Source organism: Trichomycterus rosablanca, chromosome 8 (genome assembly GCF_030014385.1).
Source record: "Trichomycterus rosablanca isolate fTriRos1 chromosome 8, fTriRos1.hap1, whole genome shotgun sequence".
NCBI lineage: Eukaryota > Metazoa > Chordata > Actinopteri > Siluriformes > Trichomycteridae > Trichomycterus > Trichomycterus rosablanca.
In genome coordinates this window covers 20,583,297-20,599,018 of record NC_085995.1, presented here as the reverse complement: position 1 = coordinate 20,599,018, position 15,722 = coordinate 20,583,297, and the positions used below count along the sequence as shown (strand labels likewise).

General features: G+C 36.0%; 1 protein-coding gene across 1 annotated transcript in view; it reads left to right on the top strand.

The window, feature by feature from the left end:
- Positions 1–1,319: 1,319 nt before the first annotated feature.
- Positions 1,320–15,722, top strand: part of ebf1a (EBF transcription factor 1a) — a 220,317-nt gene continuing 205,914 nt past the window's right edge. Inside the window, exons 1-5 of the mRNA XM_062999912.1 lie at positions 1,320–1,404; positions 4,323–4,613; positions 5,741–5,897; positions 6,739–6,802; positions 7,547–7,602. Of these exons, the coding sequence (XP_062855982.1) occupies positions 4,483–4,613; positions 5,741–5,897; positions 6,739–6,802; positions 7,547–7,602 (408 nt within the window). The 5' untranslated portion in view covers positions 1,320–1,404; positions 4,323–4,482. The remainder of the gene's footprint in view (positions 1,405–4,322; positions 4,614–5,740; positions 5,898–6,738; positions 6,803–7,546; positions 7,603–15,722) is intronic.

Here is a 15,722-nt window from a genome sequence, read left to right as displayed (position 1 = left end):
TTTGTAGTGGAGATGCGGCAAACACTCTGTGAAACCCCCACTGCGACATTGCATCAGTTCACTTTTGCTTTTGGTGTATAGTGTTTCTGTGCTGATTAGAGTTTAAAGCAAGATTTCATGTAGGCTACAAGATTTTAGGAGGTGCAAGAGATCATTAAGTACTTGAAATTTGGGTTTAGGAAGAGGTTATGTAGTTAGTTACCTTGGGTATTGAGTTATTATTCAGACAAATAATCAAATACGTTCTTTACTATTGTTGCAAAAAAAAATCAATAATAAAAAATAAAAACAAAAACATAGGTATTGCAGGTATTGCAAAGTGAGAAATAAAACATACAATAAAAATATATTCACTCTCTTCTTCACTTCTTAAAAGAATACTTAAAACAAAATACACTTTTTATATATTTGTGAAATGCTTACTATACTAATGCTTTCTATCTTAATAGTATTTTTTTTATTCTATTAACACCTTAAACCTTAACCAAAATATATAATTGCTCTGTACAATTGTCTTAGTACTAAGAACTGTGTGTATATATATATATATATATATATATATATATATATATATATATATATATATATATATATATATATATATATATATATATATACATATATATATAATACTCTCTCTCTCTCTCTCTCTCTCTCTCTCTCTCTCTCTCTCTCTCTCTATATATATATATATATATATATATATATATATATATATATATATATATATATATATATAGTATATTATATTTCACTATTAGTGGTTAGTGTCTGTGACATGGACATGTATGTTCTGTTTCCTCTAGACTTGATGTGAGTTGTGTGTTTGGCAACATTTCAGCGACATACTGAGCCAAATCCTGTGCTAAATTAACACCTGCAGTGTTTACAGCAAGACACAAATGAACACTGTGAGAATTCTTGAGAATTCATTCGACACCGTAGGTGTTGATTCAGCAGCTGCGCACATGTCCATTTAATAGACAACTTTAGGTGTTTATACAGTATGTCGAATTTTGGTTTGTGGGTTTGGAACAGAGGAGTTAAAATGAAAAGGCTTGATAATGTGTGGCAGAATAACTGAATTATTGCAATACGCTTCATTGTGTCTATCTGAATAGAGATAAATAAAAATAGATGTATTATTGTTTAATTAACTTTTTAATAGCCAAACTTGGTGACTTCATTTGTGACTTTATTCTTTTTCTGGTCTTGTTTGTCTATTTATTGGGCGAAAGACAGGACAAGTCGCCAGTCCATCACGGGGCAAACACACACCTATAGGGCCATTTTTAGCAGCTCCAATTGGCCTTACTGAATGTATTTGGATTTGTAAGAGGAAACCAGAGAAGCCGGTGGAAACCCACACGGACACAGAGAGAACGTGCAAATTCCACACAAAAGGTAATGCCCGGCTGGGGAATCGAACCTTGGTTATTCTTGCTGTACACCTGCATAGAGCTGACTTTAAGAGTTTTTTAGTCAGTGGCATAGTTTTTTTTTTAACACTGGGTACGATCAATCTGATCAGGTTACAGACAGGCGTCTTAGTGTTCCATTCAGTAAACCTTTATCACTGAGTTTCATGTGTACCATATGCAGGTTTTAAAGCATGTTAAGCAGTAAAGGGCTGCAGGTGTTCTGGAATTTGTGGACAGTCTGTCCTGTCACTGGCGACCTGTCCGGGGTGTTTTCTGCGTTTCGCACGATTAATCAGAGCCACCGCGACCCTGACCAGGATCAAGCGGTGGTAAAACAGACAAGAAATGATGTAAGAATGAATGAATTAATGTCCTTAAAAACACTTAGTGATCAATTACTGCTATTATAGACTACTTAGGTATTTTAGTTCAACGTACATTGCAGACCCTCATTCAGCACTTGGTGTTCAGATTGTAAGTAAAACGCATCTGGTTTTGCGCTTATAATTAATATGAATTTTTACAAAAAGCAAAAAAGACTGCAGATCTCTTCTAGTGTGTTCACAGTTAATACGTGAAAATATGCCATCTTGCTGGTATAATTTGATTATTGATAATTAAATATAAAAGGTGCGTCTATGAGAATGTAAAACTGCAGCAGTTGAGATGAAGACGTTCCATACAGAGACAAATTTGTTCCAAACAAGTAGTTAAAAAAATCTGAGAAATCTGGAAAAAACATTGGACTATACTATGAAATTAGGAAAAATATGCTATATTCAACCCATTGCTTCTGGATATCGTTTTTAGTTCATCGGCTTTGATGGTGCTATTATATCATTTACTGTATATACCTAATAAAGTATATAAATGTTACCTAATAAAGTATATAAATATTTATGAATTATTAAGCTATACCTCAGAGATCAATTTTGCATATATATAAAGAACCCCATCGGACCCCCACTAGACCTGATGTAATTTGGGTGGTCGAGCGTTCTCACCGATGCAATGACACTAACATGGTAATTTCATGGTGTTGTTCTGGTATGAGTGTGTCTGATACAGCAGTGTTACTGGATAGTCTAGAGAAAAGTTTTCCAACCACAAATATGAAGCCAGCAGCGTCCTGTAAAGAAAAGAAGTTTCCAATGATAAAAGACTAAGGGAAATGTATACTGTATCTCTAAAACGAGTCATGAGTTGTGTTCCTAATAAAGAGGCCAGTACGTTCAAACAGTATTTAAAAATCCCAACAACACTGGTGCATGTGATTCCACTACAGTAAGAACAATACACACTACCATATCGTTATGTCAGTGTAACTGCAGTGATGGGAACCCAACCATTGTCTGGTCAGTGAGGGTCATATATGTGTCCTGCATGTTCAATTGATTAATAAGGTACAGGACGGACGTTCAGTCAGCAATTGCATACCAAGGTCATCTGTATGGCAGGTGTAGCTTAAAAATAATCAATGTACTAACATAGCAGATACGTGTATACCTAATTAAAGTGCTAGATGAGGATATGTTTGCATATTTTCTTATATGAGACATACTAAGTTAAATCCACATTAAAGGTGATGTTACTCTGATCTCTATTGTACGTTAAAGTGTGATATTGCTCGAAATGAATGAAAAGCTTAAATCAACGTTCAAACTGTATTTAAAAATCCCAACAACACACTATCATATAATTATGTCCGTGTAACTGCAGTGATGGGAACCTAAACATTGCCTGGTCAGTGAGGGTCATATATGTGTCCTGCATGTTCAATTGATTATTAAGGTACGTTCAGGACGGACGTTCAGTCTGCATACCAAGTTCATCTGTATGGCAGGTGTAGCTTACAAATAATCAATGTACTATTGTAGCAGATACGTGTATACCTAATAAAGTGCTAGATGAGGATATGTTTGCATATTTTCTTATATGAGATGTCTATTGTACGTTAAAGTGTGATAGAAATAGTTGGAAAACACAATGAAATCATTTTAAAATTGTAATCAAAGCATGTTAACACAAACTGATTTGCTTACTTCTGTTCCACTTGACAATCACAGTACAGTTATGCATTCCATTCATGATTCTACACAGCATAACTATGTTAAAACTGCGTGGATGAAGTATCTAGTCTGCTTCAACCCTGACCAAATAACTTCTCTGTGCTAAACTGTTGCTGTTAACTTGCTCGAAATAAATGAAAGGCTTAAATCAACGTTTTTATTGAACACTTTAGGTTTTCAGTCGGATCGTCCTGCTGCTCTGATCTCAGTAGTACATCAACGATAGATAACGCACCTCCATCCCGGCCGTTTAGCGCTGCCTAACTGCCTAACTTCTCAGGGCATTTCAGTGCAAACAGCGCACGCACGGCATGTACGGAGTGGAGGGGTGGGCTTGCGCGATGCAATTAGGCTTGAGGCTCGGCGGTTGGACGGAGAGCTGATGGGAGTGCAGGCTCGCCTGTGTCGAGCGAGGCGTGGGGCGGGTGGCTGAGTGTACACAGTCACTCCCTCTTCCCTATGGGGCTGCTTCACTCGTGCTTGAGTTCCCAGAGCACAGTCGAGTCGGATTCCTTTGGGAAAGCGCGCGCACGTAAACGCTACTCTTTTTTTGAAGCAGCGAACGCGAGCGAGGGATCCGCCGCCACGAGGGTCCAACCTCTCCGCTTCTTATTCTTCATCTCACCTGAATCATTCGTTTGATCTGAGCCCTGCATCGTAGGGATTAAAAAAGACACGAAAAAAGAGAAACGAAGTCCATCCATTACGGATAATGAGATTTGCGCAAAAGCTGATAGATGATAGACTTGTTTGGCACTTGCTAGACTAAACGAGCGCTTTTGGATGTTGACAGCTCTGCACATTTTCTCTCTGTTTGTTTGTTTTTGCGCAGAAGAAACAAGCACAGCGCAGAACACGGAGACACCTGCGCGCACCAAGACTTTTACTCGGCTTTTTTCTATTTGGTTTTCTTTCTACGGAGCGATCGGGGAGGAAGAGAGGACCGTAACGTTTTAAGATCGACAGGGGGAACTGAAAGAAAGTCAGCGTTCATGTTCGGGATCCAGGAAAGCATCCAGAGGAGCGGGAGCAGTATGAAGGAAGAGCCGATCGGCGGCATGAACACGGTGCGCTCGTGGATGCAGGGAACCGGCCTGCTGGACGCCACCACCGCCGCACAGAGGTAGGACCGGGGGGGAACCAAGGAACCGGGGGATCGATAAAGGCAATCTCAATCTCTCATGTCAGCCTCAGGAAACAACAAGCACGCCTTGTAGATTTGAAAATCCATTCCAAAACATACCGACAATTAAAAAAATATATATTTATGCCATCAAACATGCAGCTGAAGACAGACTGAGTTGGGTCTAAGGCGCAGAACCACGTGTAAACTGTCAAGACATACATAATTTAATCTCTTATCTGTAAATTACAATGAGTTTTAGAATCATTAAAACAGCAGACAGCAGAATATACCCAGAGCCACTGTTGATTTGGTGTTATAAATATTTCAACCACTATTTGTCATATAACATTATTTAAAATCCTTTGTATTAAATATATATATAAAAAAAACAATTCCTTCCTTGTGAATTATTATATGAATTATTACTTCTAAACTTTGTATTTTAATTAGGTTTTAAATGAAATAAACACATATACACAATGAAAAAAAATATATACTATAAATAAATTACGCCTAATTTACCTTTAAATATTCTAATAAAATAAAATCTAATAAAAATAATCTAATTCTATTTCAAAACATTATACACCTATTTGGTACATTAGTATGATACAGACACCTAAGTCATTTATTAATAAATAATCCCTGTTGCATTGATTTTTATTTGTATAATTCCATTACAATGGAATTCAATTTTACAGTTTAATTAAATAAATCAATGATGTTGCTTATTGGAAATGTATACAAGAATTTAAGTTCCCATTTACTAAAACATTTCCTACAAAATAATTCCTGTTTTATTTATTTTTGAGAGGTAAAATTAAGGGGTTTTATAATAGCAAATGAAATTGTTTTACAAATTGAACAGTTCAATTGACATATTTAACATTAACTGTATAGTATTTAATCACTGACACGTTATTTAAAATCCTTGACAAGATCATTGAAACTTTACACGTGGTTTACAAATTTTACCCACTAGTGACTGAAATATTAAATTAGATTTGAATCTAAAATTGCACATTGTATAAATGTAAACGAAATGTGTCTTGCAGTCTTGTAGTTTTGCAATAGATTTTAGGTGTCCTCACGCCCTCCTCTTTTCCTCTGTTTGACCCGGACAGTGGTGTAGGTCTGGCCCGGGCTCACTTTGAGAAACAGCCTCCATCCAATCTGCGCAAATCCAACTTCTTCCACTTTGTGCTAGCTCTGTATGACAGGCAGGGTCAACCTGTGGAGATCGAACGCACCTCTTTCGTTGGATTTGTGGAAAAAGATAAGGCAAGTGCTGGTTTGATTAAATATCCCTTACGAAAATATACACGACCTGCTTCTTTGGTGAACTTTAAGTATTACACATTACTTAATGATGCACTTGTGACATATGTTAGGCCTGTATTTGTGTTTATTAATTCGACACGTTCTTTTTAAGTGCGACTTTGTAAGTGCGGGTGAACCTTGGATTTAAATGAACGGATTCAGTCATGCAAGTGCTGCTTTGAATAACTTTGAAACAAGTGTCCAGAAACAAGTGTAAAACACGTATTATTAATGTATTAGAAATCTATTAATGAAATATTTCCTTTTTGTTTTACATTTTATTAATTAATCAAATAAAGTATGATTTCACTGACATTTTTTAAATACATTATGTAGCACTAGATCTTATCAGGTCTTAGGGCATTAAACTTTTGTTTAAAATGACATATTTATTCTGTTTTATTTATGACCATCCGGCTGCTTGTAGTCCTCAGAGATTTATTTGTTAAATAATTAATTTTATTTATAATTTTAAGTTAAATACAGGTTTAATTTAAATGGATGACCAGATTGCAAAATATTCATTAGGAGTAAAATATTTTATCGTAGTAAATAAGTGACACCGCACAAGTTTCAACGTATTTTGCAACACAAAAAGCAAGCTGCTTATTTTTTTTATTTTTTTTATTTTTTTTTTACAGACCAATCATAACAGCATAATTAAATCCGCAGAAAATAAGTCCCCAGATCTTGATTAGTTCTTGATTAAGTTTTACTTTTTATGCATTGCAAAATGTGCGTCTGCAGGATTTGGAAATCAACAATGTTTGCTGTTGTCTAATGGATGCATTTATTTTTGTAGGAACCTAATGGGGAAAAAACAAACAATGGAATTCATTACAAATTACAGCTACTATACAGCAACGGTAAGCAAAACACACCACACTGTGAAGTTTATTATTATTATTATTATTATTATTATTTTTATTATTATTATTATTATTATTATTATTATTAGTGTGCAATACATTATACCCAACGTTGACATTGCATGTATGTTGAATAATAAACTAATTACCATGCCTGAATCTCGGTCATAACAAATAAAATATAATTTAAAAAATTAACATTTTAGAAGAAAAGTGACTTTTGTGCCTTCTGTATATGGAAGTTAATAATGTAGTCGTGGTGTTTTTACTGCTTACTGGTATTCAGATACATTTTCTGATGTTTACACTAAATTGCGCAAAATTGTTCAAAAGATTTATGTTTGTTTTCTTTACATGCAGCAAAAATACGCAAATATTAAAGATTCATGTCGCTGCTTTATCTTTTAATAATAAATGAGCTGTTTTACGTCACGGGTCTACATGTTTTTCCACGATAGTTGAGTAAATAACCCCGCTTTGAGAATAATATTTATCCAGACAATAAAAAATAAGCAAAATTATTTAAACAAAATTGTAGCTTGTCAATCAATCCAATACATATGTTGTTTATTGATGACAATTATATAATATAATATAATACAACTATATTATTACATAAAATAAGCGGGAATTTTAATTTTATTTACACATTTTTAAAAAAAAGTTGTATTTATTCATCAATGCCATGTAACAGTGTGTTTTATGTATTTTGTGTATTTATGTATTTATTTATTTGTACAGGTATTAGGACAGAGCAAGACTTCTACGTACGCTTGATTGACTCTATGACCAAACAGGTAAGACAATATACCTGTTATAATAACAATAGAGAGCCTGAGTGACTGTTGAAATTGATAAAGAGGCCGGAAATATTAGAGGTGTGTGTGTGTGTGTGTGTGTTTCCTCGTCGTGATACATATGCACCCCTAGTGAGTTTAGGCCTGCAATGTATCGTGTGCCTTGGGGGCATGTGGAACTAATCGTGTCTGGATGTGACATCCACTCTCTGGAAAAGCATTTAGGCTTGAATAATGTCTGTGTGTTTATAAGCGCACTCACACAGTTTTGACATATTTTGTCATAGTTATGTACAACTGAGCCAGTACAGCACAGTGTGTGTGTGTGTGTGCGTGTGTGTGTGTGTAGGATTCTTCTGTTCAGTGCATTTTCATGTCCGTGTCTTTAGGAGGTTTTGCATTGTCACTGTGTTGACATTGTCAGTGTTTTTGTATGGATCCCCAGAGTGGATATATTTTTATTGCGGAATGTTCCAAAAATGTTCCAAAGTTGCAAGGAGCCGTAAAAGCAATGTTTATATTGCACAAACTTTACCCACATTTCTCTCTCTCTCTGTCTCTCTCTCTCTCTCTCTTTCTCTATGTGTGTGTGTAAGCATGTTTTGCTTGTAACCAGAGCAGTGAAGTGAGGTCCCAAACCTTTAACAGCTTAGCATACTTACTTTAGAATTCATCTGATCACTGCAGGACTATGAAATGTTGCTTGCATTTGGGTTTCTTTGTTGCATTTTTCCACTGAGAAACACTGTAAAATTTACATAAATAAAAGCAAATTTTTACATTTAAAGGAAGTTGTATGAAATACTGGTGGTTTAATAACCAGCTTGTATTTTTTGTGATTTGTTCATGGTTTTTACCCTTATATTGTGTTTGGGATCCTAGTGGCCACTTGATCCCTCAAAAGTGAGGTTTAAAAAATCCTCTGTGCACAGTTATTCACAAGATCATTTAGAATCTTATTTGTTTAGCATACGCACAGGCATTATATGTGTAATCTAGAAATGCAATTAATTTGTGTATTTGTGAAGCAATCATATTTTTGGTCATCTGGATTTGATCAGCTTTCAACAAATGTAAACATCACAGAGGCAGAAAAGGTGGTTGAATTTTTTTTAGATTACTTGTGTAAGTTGAGACCATTTAGAAATAATGAGTGTGTTATAATTAATTTGCATAAAGGTCCATCAGATAAAAATCATAAAGAAAATCCAAGCAAACATGAAACTTGTTAATTCATAAACTTCAGTTGGTTATTTCATTAATATTAGGACATTTTTTAACATTCACATTGTATAAGGTAAAACATACACCGATGAGGCATAACATTATGACCACCTTCCTAATATTGTGTTGGTCCCCCTTTTGCTGCCCCATATACATCTATCAGAACCAGCATTAACTTCTTCAGCAATTTAAGCTACAGTAGCTCGTCTGTTGGATAGGACCACACGGGCCAGCCTTCGCTCCTCACGTGCATCAATGAGCCTTGGCCGCCCATGACCCTGTCGCCGGTTTACCACTGTTTCTTACTTGGACTACTTTTGATAGATACTGACCACTGCAGACCGGGAACACCCCACAAGAGCTTCAGTTTTGGAGATGCTCTGACTAAGTCGTCTAGCCATCACAATTTGGCCCTTGTCAAACTCGCTCAAATCCTTACGCTTGTCTATTTTTCCTGCTTCTAACACATCAACTCTGAGGATAAAATGTTCACTTGCTGATTAATATGTCCCACCTACTAACAGGTGCCGTGATGAACAGATAGATAATCAGTGTTACTGTATTTACTTCTTCTGTCAGTGGTCATAATGTTATGCCTAGTCGGTGTATAGTCATATTAAGTAAAACCAAGCAGCTGCTGATTCTGGCCTGTGTGTACTGATATGATTAGAATAAATTTTATATTTAATACCAATTTTGTGTGACAACGTTTCTACCTGTTAGGTTACTATTGTTAGGTTACTATTTGTGTAACCCTTTGTGTTTTGCTGCAGGCTGGAAATGAAACGTGTTACAATGTTTGATAATTAGCTGCTGTTGTACAATATCATAACCTGGTACATGTAGACGGAGCTACAATTTGAATATTTAGCACATTATGTGTAATTAATATGCCAGGAAGCTGTGTGTGTGTGTGTATGTGTGTGTGTGTGTGTGTGTGTGTGTAACAGTGATAGCCAGCTGTTCTATAGCTCGCTGTAGTTACTAATATAGAGCAATCAAACTTAGGGACCCACCAGATCACAAGATTGTCTCGTTGCTTGGATGCATTAAATATAGAACAAAAGCCATAAATACAATGTGCATGTTACATGATCAGCATATTAGTCTAGTGCATGCACACATTTCTGTTGTATGCATGTGTACAGTAGGACTGGTCTTAATAAATAGAGGTGGGTAGTCACCCCTAAAGACTGTCCTTGTTCCTTTTGTACTCTGTTATACGTATTATGTTCTTGCTGCTAAATTTTTTCTGATATATATACTCAATACCATGTACTGGTTTAACACTACAGTACATTGATCTTTAGTTCTGAATGTGGCATTTTTTATACTGATTAATCAGCTCTGTCCTTTGTATTACTGTGTACTTTGTATTGTAGTTTTTGTAAGACGTTAGATCTGTTGCACTGTTTGTCTGCACTGCTTTGTGTTGCATTGTTTACACTGATGTTGTGTGGCACCATGGTCCTGGAGGAGTGTTGTTTTGTTTCAGTGTGTACTTGCATATAGCCGAAATGACCATTAAGCCACTTGAAACTTGAAATGATTGTCTAATGGGCATGCAGGGCTCAAATAAGGTATTCCAGGGTGCATTTTAAAGAAAACATTTGACTATGTTTACTTGATAAATTACTTATATTACTTAAAATAGCAATACTTAATATCAGAATCAGAAATGTATTGCCAAGTAAGTTTTCACATACAAGGAGTTTGACTTTTGATGTTTATAAATAAATAAATAAGGGTGGCACGGTGGCTCAGTGGGTAGCACTATCGCCTCACAGCAAGAAAGTCCTGGGTTTGATCCCCAGGTGGGGCGGTCTGGGTCCTTTCTATGTGGAGTTTGCATGTTCTCCCTGTGTCTGCGTGGGTTTTCTCCGGGTCTCTTGGTTTCCTTTCACAGTCCAAAGACATGCAAGTGAGGTGAATTGGACATTGTCCATGACTGTGTGATATAACCTTGTGAACTAATGAATATTGTGTAATAAGTAACTACCGTTTCTGTCATGAATGTAACCAAAGAGTGTAAAACATGATGTTAAAACAAGCAAACAAACAAACAATATATATATCTATATCTATATCTATCTATCTATCTATCTATCTATCTATCTATCTATCTATCTATCTATCTATCTATCTATCTATCTATCTATCTATCTAATCTCTCTCTCTCTCTCTCTCTCTCTCTATATATATATATATATATATATATACTGTATATATATATATATATATATTTAATTCCTTTCATTATATATATATATATATATATATATATATATATATATATATATATATATATATATATATACTGTATATATATATATATATATATATATATATACAGTATATACTGTATATATACATGTATATATATATATATATATATATATATATATATATATATGTATTAAATAAGTATGGAGTTTGAAAAAGGAAAAGTGCACAGTACAGATGTTTACAGTACGGAAAGTAAAGTTGATCATCACTACCCATCATTTGCTATTACAAATATTACACTATTTTTATTCAAATGTATTAATACTGTATATCACCTTTAACAACAAACATTATCTTAAAAAAATCTTAAAATGTATTAAGAAGCTAGAGGTGACAGTGGAGGTGACAGTGGTAAGAAAGAAACATTAAGAGGATTCAGGTTCAAAAGAGTGCAACTGACTAGAAACAAAGGCTGACAAAAATATTAATATATAATGTAAAATGTACATTACATATATAAATATCATGTAAAAAAATTCAAAATTCTATTCTATATATAACATTTAAAATAATCTAGGGCAGTGGTAGTCCAAGCTGGTTCAAGCCCCACAACCAAGTCGCTAATGTTGTGCCCCTGAGCAGGTTTTTAACCCTCAATAGCTTGCAGTTCAATTGGTTACAGCTGTAGATAGCTTTGGATATAAGCGTCTGCTAAATGCTGTAAATGTAAATGTTGGTAGAATGTATTAAATAATACTGCAGTGTTGATTTATAATTCTGGCAGCATTTGTTGGTATTAATTATATATTATATTTAACAATATTGCAGGTATTATCAGTATATTTACAATATAACAGCCCATTACTAACAGTAAGAAGTTATAAGTTGTGAAAATCACACATTTGCCAAGTTGTTTTCTTCCTATTTTTTGTTAAATACATTGCGTACTCTCTGGTTACTGTTTGTAAAGAGTTTGCATTGTGTACTCATTGTGTCTTTGTAAGGTCCTGGTTTACTCTCACCTCACATTAGCTCACCAGTAGGTGGTTTGACTGTTCTAAATTTAAAGGTGTGAGTAGATGACTGTTTGACTGCAGGTGTATTATGTCATAAGAAGTATTATTCATGCCTGGTATTTTGGGTAGCAGAATGAAGTGGTTAATGAAGATGATGACTGAATTGTCAACTACGCTATATGAGGGCGCTCGGGCAGTGCAGTGGTAAAACTCACCAGTCCACAACTGCTGGGATCTGGCGTATGAAGCTTAGCAGTGCTATCAGCTGACGGGCATCTACACAGATGTAATTGACAGCATGACCAGATTGTTCTGATAAATGCAGGAGCAGCCAAAAACACTATAAGTATGTGGACACCTGACTGTAATCTTATTGGACATGCTGTTGAAAAACCATGGACATTAACATGGCGTTCCCTTTCCCCTTTCTATGGCTATGTACTAAAAAGGCTTTCCACAACTGTGGGAATTTGTGTCAGTTTAGAAACTAATAAAGGACAAAGATACCTGGCTTGCAAGGTGTTAAGGTCAGGGCTCTGTGTAACATTGGAGTTTCCCTCCGAACTAGTCAAACTATGTCTTTAGAAGCATATAATATATTTTATTTAATTGATTGTTTGCATATGTAAGCAATTGGTGTGGTTGAAACTTGAACGCAATATACAGAAGTGGCGTCTATATACTTTTGGTCATTTATTGTATCTTGTATCATGAAATAAATATAAATATTGTAATTTATTTTTCCACTTCACCCAACCCTAGTTGTTAATTTATGTTTATTCAAGTGTGTTTTCTATTTATTTGTGAACTGACAGTTAAATATGTTTGGGTGTACTGGAGTAGAAAATATCCATGATGGAAGACATGCCCGTTACTCGGTCCAGGGCACCACCTCAATAAAAAGCCATTTATCCCAATTCGGGTGCATGTTTCAGCGCGTGATTTACAGGCTGTTTTTGCACACCACCTCAATACCTGTTAATGATGTGGTGGCCAGTGAAAAAAAGTTGACCCAGAGAGAGTTTGGCATTCACGTGGTCACGGTGGCGTAATGTAGTCGTCTCCGCTTTCCCTAATGTAAGGAGGCTTGAGTCCCTTGGGTACCTTCTCAACAAAAAGCCTTTTAGTTCTGTTTAGCAGGATTTTTCTCAGTGAGCTGAGCCTTACCATCTTCTATGATGATGTTTGTATGCTCATATTTTAGCAGCATTATGCTGCTGGGTTGTCTAACAATGTTACGCCAATATAGCTTCATTTCATTTTCATGCTTTGCTACATCTTAATCCTGGTCAGGGTCACTATGGGTCCGACCAGCCCGGAATCACTAAGCAAAATGCAGAAACACAACCTGGACAGAATGCCAATCCATAGCCAATCAAGTCTTGTAGTCTGTATGTAGACACTAGACCTAACGATATAACTGCTGTGGATTCAAACCCTGGATCCTGGATAGCAGTGGTGGTCTAGCCTAATTTATCGCTACACAACCCAAGTGCCTTATGCCAATACTGTTCTAAATTATATTCCGATCACATTCTATTCTAGTATCACCAGTACTTCTAGAATGCTGACCAGCTCAATTGTTACTCACAGGTCGAGTAACCTATGGGATTTTTACATTTTATATGAAGGGCGCCAGATATTCAAGTGCCTTTTAAGTCTGTAGACACCTGACTGGGTGACAAGAATTCGACTCCCGGATTCTAGCAGTGGTGGGCTAGCATAATTTACAGCTGTGTCATGCCAATTCTGTACTAAATACATACCCATACAGCCACTGGGGATTCAAACCCTGGATCCTAGTTGTGTGTGGTGGGTTAGCCTACTTTACCTCTGCACCACCCAACTATGCTAAATTATATTCTAATACACACTTTTCTAGTATTACCAGTACTTCTGGAATGCTGACCAGCTTAGTTGTTACTCACAGTGCAAGTAACCTATGGGATTTAAAAATTTTATATCAAGGATGCCAGACATTGCAAATCAAGTCTGTAGGTAGACACCCGATAGACCAATACAACCACTGGGGATTCAAATCTTGGATCCTAGTTGTGTGTGGGTTAGCCTGCTTTACCTCTGCACCACCCAACTATGCTAAATTATATTCTAATACACACTTTTCTAGTATTACCAGTACTTCTGGAATGCTGACCAGCTTAGTTGTTACTCACAGTGCAAGTAACCTATGAGATTTAAAAATGTTATATCAAGGATGCCAGACATTGCAAATCAAGTCTGTAGGTAGACACCCGATCGACCAATACAACCACTAGGGATTCAAATCTTGGATCCTAGTTGTGTGTGGGTTAGCCTGCTTTACCTCTGCACCACCCAACTATGCTAAATTATGGGATTTTAACATTATACTGTATATAAAGGACACCAGACATTGCCAATCAAATCTGTATGTAGACACCCACCCAACCGATGGAACTGCTGGGGATTCAAACCCTGGATCCTAGCGGTGGTTGGCTAGCATAATTTATTGCTGCGCCACTCGACTGTTCTAAATTATATTACAATACACACTTTTCTAGTATTACCAGTACTTCTAGAATGTTGACCAGATCAGCAGTTACTCACAGTTCAAGTAACTTATGGGATTTTAACATTTTATATCAAGGATGCCAGACATTGCCAATCAAATATGTATGTAGACACCCACCCGACAAAAGGAACCGCTGGGGATTCAAACCCCGGATCCTAGTTGGGTGTGTTAGCCTACTTTACCTCTGCACCACCCAACTATGCTAAATTATATTACAATACACACTTTTCTAGTATCACCAGTACTTCTAGAATGCTGACCAGATCAGCTGTTACTCACAATTCAAGTAACTTATGGGATTTTAACATTATATATAAAGGACGCCAGACATTGCCAATCAAATCCGTATGTAGACACCCGACCAATCGATGGAACCGCTGGGGATTTAAACCCTGGATCATATCGGTGGTGGGCTAGCATAATTTGCACCTAAATTATGTGCCTAATAATTTGTGCTAAATTATATTACAATACATACTGTTCTAGTATCAACAGTACCTCAAGAATGCTTGAGAACCTACAGGATTTTAACATTTTATATCAAGAACGGCAGACATCGACATTCAAGTCTGTATGCAGACATCCAACCGACTGATAGCATTGCTGGGGATTCAAACCCTGTATCCTATCGGTGGTGGGCTAACATCATTTACCACTGCGCCACCGGACTGTGCTAAATATATTTGTTGTTAATAACCTATATGTTAATATTTGGTAGTGTGGGTGCCACATGGACCAAGGTCTTAGGGACCTGATTTTGAAAGGTATCTCTGGTCAGCCTTTCTATGTACATGTCATTTTTTTAGACATGAAGTTTGTTTGACTGCTTTAGTGAGTGCATGGGTGAATGTGGTGCCCTAGAATGAACTAGAACCCAGAATGTATTTCTAGATATTTAGATCTTAATCAAGCACAATGGGAAACAGAACAATTCCATAAGTCTACAAAATTCTACAAAGTTGCACAGATTGCTGCAATTGGTCTGGTTGTACGTTTGCTTCAGACATACTTAAACTATAATACAAAAATAAATAAATAATTTATTTTTCTCATTTTACATACCTGTAACCTGTAATACATACCTGTTCATTTCTTCTGTCCGA